Source organism: Seriola lalandi, unplaced genomic scaffold (assembly GCF_002814215.2).
Source record: "Seriola lalandi dorsalis isolate HSWRI2012SDOR001 ecotype SW California unplaced genomic scaffold, Sedor1 jcf7180002054689, whole genome shotgun sequence".
NCBI classification, from domain to species: Eukaryota; Metazoa; Chordata; class Actinopteri; order Carangiformes; family Carangidae; genus Seriola; species Seriola lalandi.
In genome coordinates, this window is record NW_019525242.1 from 1,005,389 (window position 1) to 1,026,678 (window position 21,290).

The 21,290-nt window shown below is 41.3% G+C and overlaps 1 protein-coding gene across 1 annotated transcript in view; it reads left to right on the forward strand.

Moving 5' to 3' along the window:
• col5a2a (collagen, type V, alpha 2a) overlaps positions 1–21,290 on the forward strand; it is a 41,345-nt gene that overhangs the window by 15,528 nt on the left and 4,527 nt on the right. The window contains exons 2-51 of the mRNA XM_087178449.1: positions 3,508–3,747; positions 4,242–4,261; positions 4,381–4,413; positions 4,519–4,551; positions 4,813–4,866; positions 5,891–5,983; positions 6,437–6,508; positions 8,339–8,383; positions 8,472–8,525; positions 8,710–8,763; positions 9,624–9,677; positions 9,812–9,865; positions 10,082–10,135; positions 10,322–10,366; positions 10,648–10,701; positions 10,893–10,937; positions 11,252–11,305; positions 11,535–11,633; positions 11,827–11,871; positions 11,966–12,064; positions 12,153–12,206; positions 12,841–12,948; positions 13,581–13,634; positions 13,752–13,850; positions 13,972–14,025; positions 14,137–14,235; positions 14,325–14,378; positions 14,683–14,736; positions 14,826–14,879; positions 15,053–15,106; positions 15,258–15,302; positions 15,397–15,495; positions 15,612–15,719; positions 16,019–16,072; positions 16,259–16,312; positions 16,618–16,671; positions 16,798–16,851; positions 16,956–17,063; positions 17,318–17,371; positions 17,541–17,594; positions 18,055–18,216; positions 18,388–18,495; positions 18,658–18,765; positions 18,869–18,922; positions 18,998–19,105; positions 19,374–19,427; positions 19,630–19,737; positions 20,443–20,496; positions 20,674–20,781; positions 20,954–21,269. Of these exons, the coding sequence (XP_087034575.1) occupies positions 3,508–3,747; positions 4,242–4,261; positions 4,381–4,413; positions 4,519–4,551; positions 4,813–4,866; positions 5,891–5,983; positions 6,437–6,508; positions 8,339–8,383; positions 8,472–8,525; positions 8,710–8,763; positions 9,624–9,677; positions 9,812–9,865; positions 10,082–10,135; positions 10,322–10,366; positions 10,648–10,701; positions 10,893–10,937; positions 11,252–11,305; positions 11,535–11,633; positions 11,827–11,871; positions 11,966–12,064; positions 12,153–12,206; positions 12,841–12,948; positions 13,581–13,634; positions 13,752–13,850; positions 13,972–14,025; positions 14,137–14,235; positions 14,325–14,378; positions 14,683–14,736; positions 14,826–14,879; positions 15,053–15,106; positions 15,258–15,302; positions 15,397–15,495; positions 15,612–15,719; positions 16,019–16,072; positions 16,259–16,312; positions 16,618–16,671; positions 16,798–16,851; positions 16,956–17,063; positions 17,318–17,371; positions 17,541–17,594; positions 18,055–18,216; positions 18,388–18,495; positions 18,658–18,765; positions 18,869–18,922; positions 18,998–19,105; positions 19,374–19,427; positions 19,630–19,737; positions 20,443–20,496; positions 20,674–20,781; positions 20,954–21,269 (3,849 nt within the window). The remainder of the gene's footprint in view (positions 1–3,507; positions 3,748–4,241; positions 4,262–4,380; positions 4,414–4,518; positions 4,552–4,812; positions 4,867–5,890; positions 5,984–6,436; positions 6,509–8,338; positions 8,384–8,471; positions 8,526–8,709; positions 8,764–9,623; positions 9,678–9,811; positions 9,866–10,081; positions 10,136–10,321; positions 10,367–10,647; positions 10,702–10,892; positions 10,938–11,251; positions 11,306–11,534; positions 11,634–11,826; positions 11,872–11,965; positions 12,065–12,152; positions 12,207–12,840; positions 12,949–13,580; positions 13,635–13,751; positions 13,851–13,971; positions 14,026–14,136; positions 14,236–14,324; positions 14,379–14,682; positions 14,737–14,825; positions 14,880–15,052; positions 15,107–15,257; positions 15,303–15,396; positions 15,496–15,611; positions 15,720–16,018; positions 16,073–16,258; positions 16,313–16,617; positions 16,672–16,797; positions 16,852–16,955; positions 17,064–17,317; positions 17,372–17,540; positions 17,595–18,054; positions 18,217–18,387; positions 18,496–18,657; positions 18,766–18,868; positions 18,923–18,997; positions 19,106–19,373; positions 19,428–19,629; positions 19,738–20,442; positions 20,497–20,673; positions 20,782–20,953; positions 21,270–21,290) is intronic.

Here is a 21,290-nt window from a genome sequence, read left to right on the forward strand (position 1 = left end):
GGTGGAAAAGTGTGGAACCTGCATTGAATTAGCTGAGAGGAGGGAAAAAGTGAACGTCCCCCCCCCCGCCTCCTCCCCCCTCCTCCTCAAGGCTTGCGGTGGGGTTTTTAAGACTCCTCTGAAAACCACACTTCTCTTCCAGTAAATTTCAAACTCTCCAAACGCACAGTGTTGAAAATCTCTCAAAACCCAACAGAATTGAAAAATTGTTGCCCAGCTACGTCTGAGCTCTGAAAAGGACTGAAGTTACACACATTTTAACTTTAAACTCTTCCAGCAATGGGACAATCCAGTTTGTTTGAGGCTAAAGAAAAAATTAAGGACAACAATAACAATCAAATTCTGTCAGTTTTAGCTACTTAAAGTATTTCTAGAGAGCAGCTAAGCTTCTTCTTGTGGAAAAAAAAAACAAAAACAGATCATTATAGTAAAAGAAATGTCTTCTTTCCAAAAACTTTGATTCATGCACTCTTGCGTTTCCGTTGAGGACTGGTTTCCATTTTAAAAGGCCACAACTGAGACAGCGGGATGTTACTGGCTGTTAAAAGGCAACAAACTTCACTGCAGAAATATGTTGTGTTTTCGGTGTCGTCGATTAATTTGCGGCTGGCTGAACTGAGAAAGCACACCCTCAGGTTGTTAGAGTGTTGATCTTCTAAAATATACACGGATAAAAAGGTGTAGTCCTCGGCCAACACAGCTGGATGAGAGACGCATGACAATAAAGAGTCTATGTTAAATCCTGGCTGTTGTGTGTCAAGGGGTTATTTACAGTTGTAGCCTTCTGTGTGTGGGTGAATGTGACTTTGTGTTCATACGGATGTTAATGGGAGTCAGATCTAGGACAAATAGAGAAAAACAGGAAAGAAAAATGGACAAACGAAAAATGGTAGGAAAAAGAAATATCGTCTGTGGGTATTTACCCAAATCCCAACCACCCATTTTTGTGAGATTAGATGTAATGAGTTTAAGAGTGTCTGATTACATGGTGCATTTGTACAGCATCCAAGCCTTGACTTTCCTTTAATTAGAGGAGTTTCAGGCGTCCCGATGATGTCTTGTTAAGGCAAGTTTAAATGTAATTTATGTCTATCTGTACATTAACTTTGTTTGATCTTGTACCGAGAGTCTCGATGCGTCTCAGGGGCCCTTGACTTCATCACTGTAGATAACACCTATGGATAATATGGAAATGAACGGCACAGGTGTCACTGGCTGATGTTTTATTGTGGAATGCCTCGCCATATGTTCGTTCAACATCAGTCACTCAATGACGTCTGCCATATGGCCATGGTATTTGCTACTACTAAGTTGAAACTCTTTTTGAAGTAAATGATAGAAAACGGTGTGTTTTATACAGTATATTGTTAATTATTATTGTTACCCCTCTAAATATTCTACCTTAGTACATATTGTTGACTCTTTGATTACCAAGTTTGAGATTTTTTGACAGAACATTTAGTTTATGCCATGTGTTAATGGTGCATTTCAGACTTTTTCTTGTTTAAATCTATTGGTGCCAGTAACATTCAAGACTGATCAGCCTTTAACCCACACAGGCTCTATTGTAGGAGAGAAGTATAATGGGGCATAGAGTACGCTCTGAACAGCCAGAGGAAGACATTAGTGTCAGTAAAGTTCATGTGAATGTTACGCACAAATCACACGATCCGTACATAGTATCAATGAATGTCTATATGAATATCATTTGTCTTGGTTGTACATCTTAATGCATGTGTGTGTGTGTGTGTGTGTGAGTTCACTGAGAGCCACAGAAAAGTGGAATCAGATTTCTAAAGTCATGGTCAATAGTAGATTCTGATTGTGATCATCTCTCATACATTTTAAGGTTTGTTTGAGTTTTTTCTTTTACAGCTGGGTAAAGTTATGCTGGACAAAATAAAAGTGATTTGGTAAATTTAGTACTTTCCTGTGACTGACAACTTTGACCCACTCGGAATGAGCATGTTGTAGTCAGCTCCTTTCATATTCCACTCACATAGAGTGTAAGCAACTCAAGTATTATTATCTACTTTCTCTCTCAGGCGTGTCTAACATCAATATAAATCTGGAGCTGGGTCATGTTACAACATGTAGTCTCGTTGCTTAAGACCTCAGTATAAGCGGAGCTGCACTCCTACCTGTTGTTGCTGCTCTTTGACTTCCACAGTGTAGAATGAGGTAGAACGAAGGCAGTTTTCTCAGGTTTCACACGTTAAGTGGCTTAATGTGTTGTTAATGGGTCGTCTCTTGGGATAATGCATGATTATATTAACCTTCATCAGTTGTTAGGTTCCTCTCTCTAACTTCTCGGTCCCTGTAGCTTCCCAACCTGACTTACCTGCAGTCTGAAGCTCAGAGCTGCCACCTGCTGTTTACAGTAGAAACAGGTGAAGGCTTCTGCAGACCTGACAGATGTGAGCTCAGATCAGAGAACCGCTGCCGAACCCCCCCCCCCCGCAGCACACTGGGGGCCTCCCTCTGCGTTCACTTCTTTTTTTTTTCCATGAACATATATTCTGGAAAGAAAAAAATAAAGATGAACGTTAGAAGTTATTAATATTCTTTAGGCTTGTTGTGAAGAAAATATTGTATTTAGTTGTTAATAATCAGCTTCAAGTGTAAATTACCATGTGCCACATTATTCAATGTTCAGATATGCTCAGTAGCCGCACAATAAAAGTATAAAGCCAACTTTCAAATCCAAGTGGTTAATGAGACGTCTTGGAGACACAGAGGCTTCATCATAGGTGGTTTGCAGGTTTTGTCTTTTGAACATGAGTCAAGTTTTTGAGACGCTGCCTCTGGAGGAAATGATCTCATGTCTAACGGCTGGAAACTTCACTACAACAAAGGCTTGCATTTTCCAGACCTGTTCTCTCTGAGTCTCTGTGCAGAATATTACATTCTGAAATATATGGTGCGTTTGCATACAGAAAGTATATGTTGTTGTTTGGCAGTATATGGCATTGCATTTTCTTCATGTTTTTTTTTTTTTTAAGATTCTTATTTAGATTGATTGTTTCATATAGTTGAGACAGACCTAAGATCATAGTTTTAGCATTTAAAATGAATTACACATAATATTTATGAACTCACCAACTGATCCCCATGAGGCAGCTGCTCCACGGACAAATACATAGCTTCATTTCTGGAGGCTGTTGGGACAAGTTGGAACAGACTACAGCCCCCCCTCAGCAGAAAATAGGGCTAATAGAAAATTGATGTTTGCCTTTTGTTTGTCCGTTTAAACATGTGCTTTCTTCCTTGTGACCTGATGACTATAAGCACTTGACCAAAAGTACATTTTGACCTGAAATCTCAGAAAAGAAGTTTATGTCTCAAAAGGATTATCGCTAAAAAAAAAACAAAACAGATGCGCTCGTGCTTGGCAAACCTTTTGTAGATTCACAGATTCACTTTCTTTTTTTTTTTTTTTTTGCTTTTAATTGAACTGATACAAAGTTGATAAACTAAGACTCACCTCCTGCCTCTGTGTTGTTCCAGGAGATGACATGAGCTGCACGGTAGATGGCCAGGTGTACACAAACAGGGACATCTGGAAGCCAGAGCCGTGCCGGATTTGTGTTTGTGACAACGCTCAGGTGCTCTGCGATGAAATCCAGTGCGATGAGCTGAGTAACTGTGAGAAGGTGTACATCCCCGACGGCGAGTGCTGCCCAGTTTGTCAGTCTGATTCCGGCGGCGGCGGCGGAGGCGGCGGCGGCGGCGGAGCGACCATTCCTGGTGAGTGAGCAGTTGCTCTGCGAGGGACTGACTTTTCATTTCTATTGTAGACGGAGGCCGCATTCATTCACACTCACTCCTTGTTTTAACACGAACTTTAACAGCCTCAAATGACGACAAGCATTAAGTTCCAATCAAGAATAATAACGACATCATGACCCTGACAGATGTTTTTTAGTTTTGACAGGTTGTCAGTGAGAGCTGATCTATTTATCTGTCAGAGACAATGAGCAAATTGCTCCCATTATCAGGCTGCTGCACTCGTGCTAAAGCTGAGTGACACGAGATTGATTGTGTTAATTGACTAGTTTGCCTTTGTTTACCTTGTCTGACCTGCATAATGATGATAAATGAATCTCTTCAGCATGCACCCAGCACCCTCAGCTTCCACACTGAGGATTTAATTAGGATTTTCCTACTGATCCCTGAAATAGTCATGGTGGAGATATGATAGGATGAAGAAATGATGTGATCTTTTATGATTTTTCCTACAGATGGGGGAAGGGTCTATAAGGTAGGCTGCAGTTTAATTACTTTGGATATTTGTGCTTTATCATTCTTAGTGATATTATCACCACCATGTAATATGTAAAAAGTTTTAAAAGGTCTTGTCATATCTGTCTGTTTATTCAGGGTCAGAAGGGTGAACCCGGGGATGTCCCACTTGTGAGTGTTTGCTAAAAATAAACTTCTTTTTTTTTTTTCACACAGCCCAGAAAGGCTCGGTTTAAACGCAGGATCTAACTGGTGTTTTATATGATTTCCCTGCAGGTGACTGGTATTAGAGGCCGTCCTGGACCTATGGTGAGCATCTTTGTTGCTTGCAGTTTCAGTGTGAATGTTCAACCACCTGAATTGACACTAGATGGCATGAGAGGACAGTTACCTCCTGCATAACTTCACCTTAAAAGGATGTCTGCAAAACCTGAATAGCCCTGCAATCGCCTGAGTCACTGTGACATTTTTAAGCACCACAGTATATTTAAAATACAGCACATTGTTGTGACGTGATTGCAGTGTTGTCGCTCTCAGATCTTTATTGTTGCTTTTTGTTAATTACAACAGGGACCTCCCGGCTCCCCAGGAGACAGAGGACCACGTGGAAACAAAGGAAGGCCTGTAAGTCACATCCACAAGTCTCCACAGAAAAAAAGCAGTAGATTATAGATTAAAGTTACACCCTACACCGCCAAAGTAGGATGATCAGATTGTGATTTCACCCTTCTGTCTCTTTTTGCCTGATGTCATTTCAATATTTATTCTGGAGTTTTTAGAGGACATATTGTAGCACCGAGTGTGATAAACAATAACAGTATTTAGTGGGTTAAAGTATACATTCATCATTTTAGAGATGCAAGAGCTTTATGAACTCAAATATAGTGCAATCATTAACTTGTGTCTAATTCTGTCACTTCAGCAGTAATATTATATATTGAGTTTCTTAGCCTATTTCATATGCAGATTAATATAATTAATGTACATTGTATAATGTTTTGAACATATTGCAAAATAATATATTTTTGACAAACAGTTATGTCCATATAGTCTATTTGAACCTCTGCTGATTCTCTGAATGCAACATTTCACATGACTTCTGGTCTCTTTGATTACTGAGGTCATGAGAACGACCCTGTTACTCCTTATTCTGTCAAACTAGTCAAAGTGGTCAAACTAAAAAAAAAAAAAAATACTGCTGTTTAAAAACATTTTTTCAGGTCAAGGGCAAGAGACTAACAGTCAAAACATAATGTAATGTGGAAAGTTGATGTATAATGTGCTTACCAAGCAGAAATGTAGCAGGTTGATGAATGAATGTGCCCCTCTTGGTGGAGTTGCAATCCAGTTGAGGGCAGCGTTTTGAGGGTGATTTATTAGTCCATAACCAACGGTTTCCCTCCTGCACACACTTTACAGCTCATAGTTCATAAACAAACAGAAATTAAGCTGCATCATGGGCAGAGTATCTCAGCAGCACTGACTGATTGACCAGTCTATATTTCAGTTTTTAAGTTCACAAGATAAATAAACACAACGAGAAAGTGAAGCAAAGTGCTTCCATAGACACAAAATGAATGAATCAGTCTCAGGCTGAGCAGAGTAATAAAATGGTGAATCAGCATCTCTCTCTCTCTCTTCTTTCTAGGGACTGCGGGGTACTGCGGGTTATGATGGAGAGCCCGGTGTGCCAGGTCAGCCAGGTGAACCGGGACCTCCAGGACATCCAACACACCCAGGGGTGAGTTGTACAGGGAGCGTTCTCACATATCGGAAAACGCATAACGCACACCTACATGCAAACACAAGACAAATGATCTCAAAGGATGTGTTGAAGCCTACACTACACTTTAAACTTAGTGAAGACGTAATCCGTGACGAGTGCTTACATGATGCCAGCCCCAGCCGCTGTGCATTTTGAGATTTTATGTAAATCATATTTGAGCAGAAACAAAATAAAAATAACTTGCTACCTTGACAGATTGACTCAGCTGTACATGTACTTGCACTGACTTCTTGTGCTCACACTGGTACAAATTAAATTCATTTTGCATACTTGTATTGTGTTTTGTTATATATCATTTGTACCCATATTTGCTGTGCATTTGAACCCATTTGCCACACTGATAAATGCTAAATACGTACTGATTAAACACAATTAACCTAATCTGAAGTGTGTCTGCTTCACCTGCAGGGTCTGGAATCTCAGATGGCCTCAGGGTTTGATGGAAAAACCGGACCCCAAGCGATGTTAAGTGGCTCAAGGGTAAGAGGATGTCAGCAAAACCTCTTCTTAAGCCGCTCATCCATAAAACCTGTCTGAAGCAGTATTTACATATCTGAGCTTTGATTGTGTATTGGAAAATTAGTGTTTTTAGCTTTGGGAATGAACAGTGCTACGCTGGCAATTAAGAACAGCCTGGAGGTACAGTGTTATAGATCTGTGCACTGTGCTGCCAATACTTGTTTAATAGGTTTTTAAACAAGACTCCGGGGAGTCATATGTTGTACAGATTGTAAATGACAATTTTTGAATTTTGGGTTGTATAAATAAACGTTATTTTATTCTTTAGTTGTCAAAGCAAAAAGAGGAAGACAAACACTAATCAAACCACATTCTCTCTAAGGTCTGATACTGGATATAATGATTTAGATTTAAAGTTGTACTCCATCTATTTAGTGTTGCACTTTCATAAAGTCTGGGGACTCGAGAGAGACATATAAAAATAATGGTTCCTAGTCAAGCTCCAAAACTCACTGGATCCTACATATCCCATGATGCATTTTGATGCGTCTTTCTTTGATCTCTGTTAGATCATCCCTGTCTAATGAATACCCTATACAGGATGATACAAATGCCCCAGGTTGTTTCTATTATAAATTTATACTCTACAAGTCTGAAAAAAAATACCCTGATGTTATTGTTTCAGAATCTAGAGCTCCAGAGAAACATACATATACTACATATACAACATTATGCAGCTTTCACTGTGTGAATGATACACGCCATGATAGTAAGTAGAAAGTAAAAACACTTGATGTGTTTAATCAGTGGCGTTCTCCTTTAAACATGAATACTGTATGTTGTTCATCCAGAAGTAGCTCGCTGCAATAAAACCACTGGAATTTTGGATCAACTTACCACCGCATGCACACGCACACGCACACGCGCACACGCACTCACACACACACACACACACACACACACACACACACACACTGTCTCAGCAGACATGTTGGATCAAATACAGGAAGTGGCTGAATGTTGCATAAACATTGTCCTTGAACAATGTTATAAGAGCTGCAGCATCAGGGTCTACAAGTATATTTAGCCTCAAATGAACTCTGTGTAATATCAAACTTTGGAAACTACAAATGAGAAACATTTTAAAGCATGAGGTGATTGAACAGTCCCAAAACTGACAATAATTTTGGTTCATTGCTGAGGTGTAAAAAGAGCATTAAACATGTCGTTGTGAGTTTCATAGCCTGACAGCTACTGACTTCAGATTAGGATAAATTTACTCTTGTTTTAATTAGAAAGTGCATTTTACATTTTTATTAGCAAGTACACGACCACACTGCTTTGGCACACTTCAATGACTTCAATCTTTATCTGTGTAACTGAGTCACCACGAAGCAGAGGCATGGCTATAAAGAGTAGAAGATGTATAATCTGGTTTTACAAGATTAACAAGATTGAGCAAGTTCTTGTGAAGACGTAAATGTTTTGGTAACTTCTGTGATGTTTTACAGTAAATGAGCTTCATTTAAACTTTTACATAAAAATCCTTTTATGGCATCTGTCTGCACTGTAGTCAGACTTCAGCACAGTTACAACCCACTGCGTTTTGTGTGTGTGAACATTGGTCAGGTTAGGAATGGACCACTAGTAAAAGTCTGTGCTTTGACAGCTGTTTTAATCATTGGTTCGTAGACTCTCTCCATTAAAAATGAATCCACCGAATGAATCCATCCGTCTCAGAAACTACAAATAATTTCAGTACTTCCCTGTATGTTTCCATGTTGTTGCTCAAACCCCAGAGAGCACATTCATTTCTTTCATCGTTTGATTTTTAAAATTTTTTTTTGTTAGGGAGAGTCTGGAACACGAGGACCTCCTGGGCCAAATGGTTCTCCTGTAAGTACACAACATCTCAACAAGCTTAGAGTGGCATTTTATTACTTTCATATGTTAAATGTTTAATTGTTTCCCTCCCTCATCTAAGGGTCAATCTGGACCACAAGGGCCTCCTGGAGAAGTTGGAGATCCAGGACATATGGTATAACATTACTTTTCTGTAACTAATACACTTATTGATACACTGATTTGCATGATGTTGCCCTCTGCTTGGAAGCGCAACAGCACGCCTGTCACCTTGACAGTTGTATTACCCTGAATACATTTAGATTTTACTGTGAGGGCAGGTGATTCCTGGATGTTTAAACTCTGACTGTGTGTTTCAGGGTCCATCCGGCCAGAGGGGACCTGAGGGTCCACCGGGGAAACCAGGTGAAGATGTAAGTCAGCTCTGGGCTCTTTGTCTGTTGTCACAAAATCATATTCCATCTTACTTTAAGCAAACTGCAGGATTTTTTATTAATAGTCAGTCTTACATTACAATCTTACATTTCCATTACACTTGTGAAGTTAGAAAAGACTCCAGCCTCGAGCAGCTGAATGTAAATCTGTAATGATTAATTAGTGTTTCCCACAGTTTGTCAAGCCCGGCTGGATTCATAACAAGTGGAGGATCCTGGAGCCGCTTGACAGTTAGAGACAGATAATACGCTCACGGACATTATCTGAACTGTCAAAGTTTAGAGTGTTGCTATAATTACGTACCATAATCGACCTGAAACCACTTTATTTTCCACCCCTGATTGACAGAAGGTTGAGTCTCCCTTAAATCCAGACACATTATTTAAACATGTCGTACAGCATTTTTCTCTTTTTCCTTCCTTCATGAGTGAGAAAGAGAAAATAAGAGGCCACATGTTGGAAGCTGATAACGGTCTCTGTGTTTCTAAACATATTGATAAGTAAAAAAGTCATGAAAAAAGCATAGGGAACAAAATATGGACATTAACAAACAACCTCAGATTACATTAAGGATGGAGTAGCTCTATCTTTGTATACCAGTCAGATCAGATATGGTTTTCCTGTGTTTTATACAAGAAGCCAAAAACCCACCACAGTATAACAAGGCTCCAGCTCTAAACCTTCTCCACAGTACCAAGTGCAGTACGTGGATGAGACGCTCCTTCACCATCACACTACTAGAGAGAAAAAACCTAATGTGTGATTAATTTCACTTTTACAGTGAAACCTTTTGCGGTCAAATACGTCTGTAACATGTGCATGTCATGTCCTCACACAGGGAGAAGCAGGCAAATCAGGAAACAGTGGTGAAGTTGGATTCCCTGGATCGGCAGTAAGCTTCTCCACCTCAATACGTGCAGCACTTAAACTGTGTCACTACACAGATGAAGCTGTAATCTCGTCTTTCTTGTTTATGAGTCCCGAGTAGATAAAACTGACAACGCTGATCTCCGTCACATATTTTAGGGTTCCCGAGGTTTTCCTGGTACTCCTGGGCCTCCAGGACTGAAAGGTCACAGAGTGAGTATGAAGTTTCTCAAACATTCATGGACGTGCTACTGAAATATAAAAGAAACATTCATGGTTGCCCAAGTACTGAGAAGTCTTCAGATAAAAGTGAATCTACTAATTTTGCCGGACAGCGGTCCATGTCAGGACATGTCAGTGCATTCAGCTCTGCACTCACAGCAAAAGGGAGCAGTGGAGTTTAACTTTTTTTTTTTCTTTTGCTAACAGGGTCATGGTGGACCACTTGGCCAAAAAGGTGAAACTGGAGCTCTTGGATCCAAGGTATACATTTTTCTATACTATGTATTTTCAGTCAGTTTGTTTGACTGATTGATTGGATGACTGTTTATTGGTTAAATAATACCTGTTTGACTTGCCTGCCTTGCTGAAAGGCCTGTAAAATATCTTGTCATGTAGTAGTGTTATCTTAATGTAACTAAACAAATATGTTTTATTCTGGTTTTCTAGGGTGCTACAGGGCCCCCTGGTCCAATGGGAGGACCTGGACCCATGGTGAGTTATATTTTCAAATTTCTGTTTTAAGGTGTCGATGGAGTTAGTGGATGGTTAAGAAAGTCTGACACTCATAAGTAGCCAGGGGTAACCGATTCAGATTATAATGCTTATCAATGTATGTGGATTACAGTTCACTGACATATTTCTGATTAAGCTCTTTCCTTGAATTCCTCAAGGCTTTATCCAGACCATTATAAATAACCCTCGGAACTTCCTAACTTTAAACATGCACAGTGAGTGGAGGACAGCTGTAATTTATTGGTCTGTGTGTGTCACAGGGTCCTGCTGGGATGCCAGGGGAGAGAGGACGCTCTGGACCCGGCGGTATAGCGGTAAGGATTATATGACTATGCAACAGAAACATCTGTCACCATATTAATGTTTCAATGTCACTAATATCCAACAATTTAGAATTTGACGGGTATTTGTGTGTTACTAATACAGTTTTGTGTTGGCTGTTTAAAACTGGCCTCTTACAAAGTGGTTTATGAGTCAAAGTGAAATGTCTGAATTTATCTTTTAGGGAAAACGTGGCTCACCTGGTAATGTTGGAAAACCTGGTCCAATGGTAAGTCAGCATCACCACTGTTGTGTATTTACATCACACTTCAATAACCAACATGGCATTATTTTTGACCAGTGTAGAATATATTCGCATGTAGAGGAGGTCCTGCTTGCAGTGTGTTATTGAAAGTATTTGGTAAATAGTTTTTCTTAAATGTGAATGCTCATATTTTGTTGATGGGACTGGGCATGTAAACTCCACTTAAGGCAGTGATTTTGACCAAGCAGCTGTATCTCCCATCAGTGGACTACCAGTATGCTTGTAGACTTTTTTTGTTTATCATCAAAGTCTCATTTTCATCGCTGTTTGTTTAACAGGGTCCCTTGGGTCTCAGTGGTCCACCTGGATATCCAGGAACCCCAGGAATGAAGGCAAGTACAGAAAAACACTTCGCCTACATTATATTCTCATACTAATGAGCTCTTTTATGACTTTACAATAAATAGTCATTTATTCTCGTTTGCTCTTATTGTTATCTTTTATAATATGAACTGTTACCATTAATTGTTGTTGTTTGAAACTTATATAAAGACAATTCAAAACAAAACGAATCATTTTCACATTTCTGTCTGTTAACCGTACTTTGATTGTTTTCCAAAGGGACAACCTGGTCCCACAGGAGTCCGGGGTCCTGAGGGCCCACAGGGACAGAGAGGAGAGACCGGTCATCTGGGTAGAGCTGGACCAGTTGGCATCAGGGTTAATGTCTTGCTTTACTTATACTTACACATCACATACTGTACATCATGAGGAGGTTTTTAATGAAGAAAAGTTTTTGATCTGCTGTGATTGGCAGCATCCTCACAGTTGAATGGTATTATGTCACATTAGTTTATCACATTACTAAACATCTACTCAAATGATCATCTAACTGGAAGACTTGTGTTTAAAGGGACCCATGGGTACAGATGGTGGACCAGGTACCAAAGGACCAGTGGTATGTGTGAAGTTATTTAATTTAAACAACATACTATGTATATTTATGATGTGAATGCACGGAGGTCACATATAACATGACTGACTATTTACAGGGTCATCTTGGTCCACAAGGTCAAGGCGGCCATCCTGGACCTTCTGGCCCACCAGGACCTCAGGGAAGCACTGGCCAGCCTGGTATCAAAGGACAACTGGTAAACTGGATTTAAATTTTGAAAATCCTTGCTTTTTATTGCTGGCTTTTAAAATCCTCACTAAACATGTTTAATGTTTGTGTTACAGGGAGATGTCGGTGTACCAGGATTTAAAGGAGAGGCTGGACCCAAAGGAGAATTTGTAAGTTCCAAATGTAGCTGCAGAAACAACTAAGTTTTAAAGGTCCCATATTTTACACTTTCTCTACATTTTATTTGAAGCATTGGTCCATAAGAAGATATATTTGTGGTTTTAAGAACCAAAAAACAACTCAGTGTAGTTTACATCTCCTTTCTCTTTCTGGAGCTTTAGTCAGTGAGCCAATCAGAAGAGAGGAGGCTCTGAGTCTCTCTTGTGATTGGCTGTTTTCTGAGTGATTGAATAAATATATAGCAGATTTCAGGTAAATAATCAGAGAAACCAAATCCTGCAAGGTTGGATGGTAGGAGGGGCTTGGGGCATGGCTGAAAACGGTGACTGCTTTGTTGTGACATCACCAGGTTACGGAAGTCCTTACGGCTTGTTTTAAGGCTCAGTTTCTGAATACAGGTTGTGTCTATTTCTCTGTGGACTGAACACACTTAAGACCTGCTTTAAAACGAAAAAAAAACATGAAATCTCATTTTATACAATATGGGACCTTTAATTCTGCTCTATCAGACATCCAGAAATATACACTCATATACAAGTAAAACTCAAAGGACATTTCATATAAGGAAGGTAACAGGTGAGACTTGGTTTCAAGCATATTCTGGCTTGTGTGTCAACTTTCTAGGGTCCGTCAGGTTCCCAGGGAGTGATTGGACCTCAGGGTGAGGAAGGAAAGCGAGGACAACGTGGAGACTCCGGGTCTGTCGGCCCTCCTGGTCCCGTTGGTGAGAGAGTGAGTCAGCATCCTGCCTCCTACTGTATCATTCATCAGACGTAGAGCTGCAGTTTGGGGTCATCAGGGGTCATTGCAGTAATGAATTCAATCCAGAAAAGTAATCACTCTGGGGAGAAGAAAAATGAGGGGCAACAGTGAAACATTTTAACAAATTAGCGTGTGACATTGGAAATGCTGCCATTTATGCAGGCAATATACTGATTCTCGGATGAAGGCAAATATGGTGGTTAGCACCGTCGCCTCACCGCAAGAAGGTCCTGAGCTGAATCCCAGGCAGCTGTGGCCTCTCTGTGTGAATTCTGCACGGTTTCCTCATGTCTGTGTAGTTTCCTCCTGGTGCTCCGGTTTTCTGCCACAGCCCAAAAATTAGGTGAACCGGAGAATCTAAACTGACCATAGACTGGCGACTGCCCCCACAATGACCCTGCAGAGAATAAAGCCGGTGTAAATGATGGATGAGTTTTGGTGGTTTTCCATGTCACATTTAGTGGTACGGTTTTTGTAGACACATCTAGATGCAACATTTTCTGCTTCAGGAGTTTCTTAATACAAGGATGTGATCTTCACGCCACTGATCCTGTTATAAGTATAAAATGATGTAGACTTTAACTCGTTGATGTATTTTGCAGGGAGCTCCTGGTAACAGAGGATTCCCTGGTGCTGATGGTCTGCCAGGACCTAAGGTATAGTATGTTTTAGACTCATTGTTTCTAGGAATTGGTCTCTACAGTACGCAACACCAACAAGTGATTAAATATCATCAAATTAATTAATCATTTATAATTTTTTTTTGTCTAAAGGGTGCTCAAGGAGATCGTGGCACATCTGGACCACCTGGGCCCAAAAGTTCTATAGGAGACCCTGGCCGTACAGGAGAACCTGGTCTACCAGGTGCAAGGGTAACACAGAAGAGCTTGATATTTTAACTTTTCCCTTGATTACCTGTCAATTCATTCGCTGCATTTTCTATGTTTATTTCCCCAATTTCCATTAATGACATTTTTGATATGTTTTCCAAAGGGTCTTACTGGTACCCCTGGAGTCCAGGGGGCAGAGGGCAAACCAGGACCACTGGTAGGTCACAGTGCTCAATCACAGATTAGTCAATGGACATAAAATATGATTCAAGGTTATCATAAATTATCAGTGATAGTTAAGTCAAAGTCTGGTTTCCTTCTTATCAAGGGTGCCCCAGGTGAGGACGGTCGTCCAGGCCCTGCAGGCTCCATTGGAAACAGAGGCCCCGCAGGAACCATGGGAGTACCAGGTCCCAAGGGCTTCAATGTAAGGCTGCAGAGACAATAGAAACTTTTCATAAACAGTTTATTTTCAGCTCTGTTTCTCATTCTAAACTAAATGTTTTACCTTCAAAGGGTGACCCAGGAAAGACAGGTGAACAAGGATCAGCAGGAGTGCCGGGTCAAAGAGTGAGTACCATTTATGAATGAAACGATGTGTGGTACACTTTATTTTGCTTATATACATCCAGTCATAGATCTGTCAGTAGTAAGCACAGCAAGAATCCAGTTTATATCTCAGCATCATGACCACACTGCATTGACTGACAGTATGATGTCTGTTGAACTGGCTTCAATAATGTTTGTATTATCTTTCCTTTACTTTGTCTCTTTACCACAGAGATCATTTGTGTCTTCTTAATCTAATTTCAGTTAAAGGATCTAAAGGATCAGGCAGAGCGGGACAGGTTTTTAATTGTCACTTTGTTTTCAGGGTCCTCCTGGAAAAGATGGAGAGGTTGGCCCTGCTGGTCCCCCTGGGCCATCTGTAAGTGTCTGCTTTCTCTTTTGTTACATTAATTGCATTTTCCCTCCTGCCATCAAAAGTGACTGAGACATTAACGTCTGCTCTCACAGGGTGTTGCAGGAGACAGAGGAGAGCAAGGACCTCCAGGTGTAAATGGATTCCAGGTACGTAATTGGTTTTGGCTGGTAGTAAAATGTGATGTGAATGTGAATGTGAAAGTTGTAAAACAGTTCATGAACATAGACTGGGGTAAAAAGTATTTTAAAATGATGCGACTTCAGCCTGTGCTGCAGTCTTGCTCTGATGGCCATGTTTAACCGTTCTTATGTGTTCTTAGGGCTTGCCTGGAAATCAAGGCCCCCCTGGAGAATCTGGAAAACCAGGAGATCAAGTGAGTGTGACAAAAGCTTTAACTCCATATATGGCTACATTGATACATTAATGTTGTTCAGTGTCCTAACACATGTGAAATCATTTGAAATGTCACACACGGATGTTGACAGTGATCAGGATTCAGTTTGGACTCTGTCTGTTATTTCCAGGGTATTCCTGGAGAGCTCGGTGCTGTGGGTCAGATTGGACCAAGGGTAGGTGAATTTCCCCATGATGAATAAATTCATTTCTGAGGTAGATAGTCACTCAGACGACCTGAGACCAAAACTGATGATGTTTTTCCTCCAGGGTGAGCGTGGAATTCCTGGGGAGAGAGGAGAAATGGGCACAACTGGTCTGCAGGGACCTAAAGGAATCCCTGGTGCACCTGGTCCAGATGGGCCAAAGGTACTACTATAATGGCATAACCAATGTGTACAGCAAAAAAATACTACCAAGTGTTAAACAGTTTACACCACTGACAGACAAAAAAAAAAAACTAACCCTGGTGTTTGTCACTGAAGGGTAGCCCCGGTCCCCCTGGTGCACTCGGTGATGCGGGTCCCCCAGGTCTTCAGGGAATGCCAGGAGAGAGGGGCATCTCTGGCCCTCCTGGGCCTAAAGGTGACAGAGTAAGTTTGTCATCATCTACTTTTTATATTAATTCTTCCTCTTGATATATGTATCATAGCAAACATACGAAATGACAACACTAATGTATCTTGACTGGAAAATGTTTATTTGTGGAAATATTATAACGTTTTTATGCTGTAGAAAAGTGCTGTAGTAATCTGCCAGTTGTTCTAGAGTTACAATCGATGAGTGTGACGCTGATCTGTGCTCTCTCTCTCTTTTTCTCTGTCTCTCTCTCTCTGTCTCTCTCTCTGTCTCTCTCTCTCTCTCTCTACACTTTTTATGTTTTGCTGTGTAGGGATCAGTTGGTGAGAAAGGATCAGAGGGTACACCTGGAAATGATGGTGCAAGAGTGAGTAAAACATCTTTCACTCAGTGCAAACACCTTTAGTCTCAGCTCATCCATGAACAAAAAAACGATGATTTATCAGTACGAGCTTGAGGCTTGTCGCAGCTTGTTCAGAGAAATGTGACTGTACAAGCTACTGGTAACAGCGATGAGCGGGTATCTCCAACCGGATTTCTTTTCTGTCAACAGGGGGCCCCAGGTCCTGTTGGCCCACTAGGACCTGCTGGACCCAGTGGTGAGAAGGTACAGTGTTTCTTTTCTTTCTTAACCATGTTAAAAAGCAGCTGCTCACGTCACAATGAGTCAAGGTTGCAGGAAGTGAAGTTGTTTTTAGTAAAGTAAAGCGTCAGTTCCCAGGATGCTCAGTATACTGTTAATCCTCCCGCCTGTTGTCTTGTTTGTATCTGATAGCATCTGCCAGCTTGTGAAGAGAGAGTCTTTGGCTTGCATTGCTTTTACAGATATAAAAATACTGGATTTATAATACACAGCCTCAATAAATGATTTTAGAAATTATACTTGTTTAAATTAAACTTGTATCTTTGCAGGGTGAACCCGGACCCAAAGGACCATCGGGACCTCCAGGATCCAGAGGAATGCCTGTGAGTAGATCTGGCCAGTGTTTTCAACTTTTACATTAAGTCTGTTTGTCCTTGTTTATTGTGCTGCAGTACATGAAGTATAAGTTATTACATGGTGCTTTAGTAGTGATGTATCTTGTACCACAGGGAGCAAGAGGTGACCCTGGCCCAATCGGTGCAGTTGGATTTGCTGGACCCCCTGTAAGTAGATACAACAATCCTCTCAGCTTTGTCTACCAAAACTATTTATTTATGTAATTAGCAGTTTTTGATCTATTTTTTCCATCATTACCTCCTCTCTACAGGGTCCTGATGGTCAACCTGGAGTCAAGGGAGAGCCTGGAGAGCCAGGTCAGAAAGGAGACGCTGGATCACCAGGACCTCAAGGCTTGGCTGGGGCTCATGGACCTCCTGTGAGTTGCATACATGGAGAATAAATTAAATCAATTTAAAAGTAGTTGTTCTCTCACATTTTCATGCAGGAAACCGCTTTACATCTAAACAGTGTCATCAGTCATGTGTGTACTACATTTGGTCCAGTCTGGAAGTTTTGGCGTATTAATTAATCTCTTCACTGTATGTGTTCAAGGAGTCAGAGAAGTTAGCGCTCATGTTTTGCAGACATGCTGCTGATGAAAGCTTTTCTGATGAAGTGTTGTTTTTTCAGGGGCCAATTGGTGTTGCTGGATTGAAAGGCGGAAGAGGAACACAGGGTGCACCAGTAAGATCATTTAACAATTATAGTTATAGTAGGTGTTATTACATGGTGAAACAGGAAGGGTATCACTCCTGATCGTTTAATTCATCTCATGCAGATTTGACTGCAAACACATTGTTATAAAACTTGTAAAGCAACATCTGAGCACCTTGTATTATTTTTCTACTCCCAGGGTCCCACTGGTTTCCCTGGATCTGCAGGAAGAGTCGGACCACCAGGCCCAACTGTAAGTAATATTCTCGTTGTGAATGAAAACATTCAGGGAACCAGGTAGAAATAATCTTAGAATTGTAAATGACACCAGCAGCTGATCGCAAATAAGAGTTTGATAAAATTCCTCCACACACCAAACAGTGAAACACCATTTGCACCATCTCTGCTGTTTAACAGTATAACTGGACGGACAGTATCTTTTTGGGAGAAAGATGGATATGAAAATAAGTTTTGAATAGAAAGCAGACTTTACTGGAAACACCAACAGTTACCAACATGTGAATACTCACTTTAGTTTTTCTTAAATTAACCTGAAGGAGACACCAACACTCAGCTCTGTTGTTAGTTTCACAAGTGGAGCAACAAATAACAGTTTCAGTTACTGTAGCTCCTGTAAAGTGCAGTCTGTGAGCATCTTTAGCCACTAAGGCAATGAGCTGAGGTTATCTCATGACTGTAACCACTCCTGCCAGGGTCCAGTTGGAGAACCTGGACCCCTTGGACCTCCAGGGAAAGAGGGACCTCTTGGCCTTCGTGGAGACCATGGACCCCCTGGAAGACAGGGAGAGCGTGGTCCAGCAGGACCACCTGGCAGCCCAGGAGACAAAGGAGACTCTGGAGAGGATGGACCCACGGTAAACTGATGTTCTAGTTCTGACAAGCATTCAGATTGATGTAGACTGAGAGTGTTCATTCATTTGAAATTGGGAGACACAAGTTAACACAATCTAAAAATCGTAACATTAAAAGTGGATTCTGTTTTATATTTAATCTAAATGTTCTGTGTGTGGTGATCTGGGTTTTAGGGTCCTGATGGTCCTCCAGGTCCAGCTGGAACTACAGGACAGAGAGGCATCGTGGGTCTTCCTGGTCAGAGAGGAGAGCGTGGGATGCCAGGTCTTCCAGGACCAGCGGTCTGTGTCACTGACTCTACTGCACATGAGTTTATTTCTTCACATCATTTGTAAAACTGAGTTCAACTTGTAGCTTGACACTAATGTGTCTTTTGATTAGTGTGTGGTGGGTGTAATGGTCCTTTAAATGTCATATTTTGAGTTACCTGTTTCTTTTCTTAGGGCCCACCAGGAAAACAGGGAACCACAGGAACATCTGGAGATAAAGGCCCCCCAGGCCCAGTTGGTTCTCCTGGTGCTAATGGACCTCGTGGTGATCCTGGTCCTGATGTAAGTACAAGTTTTAAAATGATTATGGTTCTCAAGTTTTTTTTACCTCAAATGTTTCTCTGATGTTTACAGTTGTCTTGATGTGTTTTCCTGTGGTCTTCAGGGTCCTGCAGGATCTGATGGTCCACCAGGCAAGGATGGTGTTCTTGGACAAAGAGTAAGAGACAAAGAGAATTGTGAGCTTCATATTGTTTTGCATATTTCAAGAGACTAACAAGTTTTACTTCTCTAGGGAGACCGAGGAGATCATGGTCCAGAGGGCTTGGTTGGTCCACAGGGACTTCCTGGCACCCCGGGTCCTGTTGGTGCACCGGGTGATGCTGGAAAGAGAGGAGAGGCTGTAAGTGGACTTTGTCACCTCTGTCTCTCCTGTGCGTTAGTTTTTGTCTCCGTCCAAGAGCGTGATAACAGATTGACACACTCACAGAACATGAGTACAGTCTGTAGATGGACTGGATTTCACCCATGAGAGCATGTTGGAATGTGAACAGACTTAATATGAAGTGATAGGAGTGATGTGTTTGGGTATAATAAGGAGTTGGAGTTCTTCAGTGCTGGCAGAGGTCTGTGCTCCCTGAGGGCTGTGTAATGATTTGACTCATTCGCAGGGCTCCAGAGGACCTCTTGGTCCACCTGGCTCCGCCGGAAGGAGAGGATTAGTGGTGAGTCTCCGATATTCTACTTAGAACACCGTGAGATTATGAAAAATATCACTATAAAAGAGCTCACATACTCCAGATGATTGTAAATGACTTTTCTGATAGACTTAGATGAACATTACTGCTGCTATTAGCCCAGAACCACTATGAGAACTTCCCCCATTTAAAAACAAATATGAAATGTATTAAATCTTTCTTAATTCAGGGACCCCAAGGACCAAGAGGAGATAAGGGTGACCTGGGTGATCACGGAGAGAGAGGACAGAAGGGACATCGAGGTTTCACTGGTTTGCAGGGTCTTCCTGGACCTCCAGTAAGTCAGAGTGATGCTCAGTGATCAGAACATGTTGACTCATCTTTCCTGACACACCCAGAGTTTGTTTGTTTCTCCTTCATTCAGAATCACTTTGCCGACCGTGGCAGTGAGGCAGTGATTAAAAGCTCAAACGCATTCACTTCACTTTTGATTGCGTTTTCTATACTTTTCATACATTTGATGCATTTATTTCTCAATAATAAATAAGAATAATAGATAATATAGATAGATAGATCAATAATAAAATAAGAAATCTGTCTGTTCTGTTTTTGCCCCTTGATGTGAAAGATTAATTCACAGACAAAGGTAAAAAAAACAAAAAAAAAACATAATGACTGTGAAGTCACATTTAAATGGACACACTAGACAGCCACCTGCTATATGCTGATTCATAAAAATGCAGGTATGTGGATGCACGGTGGGAAAATCTATTGGAGGACAACAGTCCTCCAATACTGTACCATTATCTTACTTGAAAATGTGCTGCAGCTCAGGACAGGCTGTTGGCTGTAGTTGTCTGTCACCTTTTCCCATAACGTGGCCTTATATAAAAAATATTCTCCACATTGTAATAGAGAGTAAAAACATCAACATATATCAGAGTCTTTTGTATTTATAGTAGGGAGTCTCTTACGGTGGAGTATCATCCATCAAGTGCAGGTGCATTAAAGAGACTAATGGACATTTATTTCTCTCTTTAAGGGCACAACAGGTGAGCAAGGTGCTCCAGGAATTGTTGGACCAGGCGGCGCGAGGGTAAATGCTACACTTTGATCTGTTTCAGGAGGTTAACATGGATGTTTAAAATATCATACTGTATTTTGTAATATTATGAGCATTGAATGGAACAAACATAATAGATATTTAGTTTAGTTTTATACTAACATTCATTTTGGAATCAAACTAACAATTCGTAACTGGAATATGTTGCAGGGGCCTCCTGGACCTATTGGACCCCCTGGTAAGGAAGGATACATCGGACAGCCGGGGCCGATGGGACCTCCTGGAACTCGTGGACTCAGTGGAGAAATTGGGCCAGAGGTATTATCTTGTTTTACAATACAGTGGAAGCTTTACTGTGTGTTGTTTAATTCATGAGAGACTGCAGTAAAAAACTGTCAGAGTCTCTGTGAGTTAGTAAAAGCAGTAAAAAAAACTGAAAAATAAAACACCCAAGAACCAAAATCCTCCCTAAATAAAACTAAACCCACAGGGCCCTCCAGGAGAGGCCGGACCCCCAGGTCCTCCCGGTCCCCCAGGACCTCCCATGGCTGCTATGGACGACCTCTTTGGCGGCCCTCAGGATTACGACTCCGGCCCTCCTCCTCCTCCTGAGTTCAGCGAGGACGAGGCGATGCCCAACAGCAACTCAACCAACATACTGACCGTCGACCCCAGCGTCCAGGCCACGCTGAAGGCCCTCAGCAGCCAGATCGACAGCATGAAGAGCCCAGACGGCAGCAGGAAGCATCCTGCTAGGACCTGCGATGACCTGAAGAGATGCTACCCCCTGAAGAAGAGCGGTGAGTGTTTTGGGAGATTTTACACGG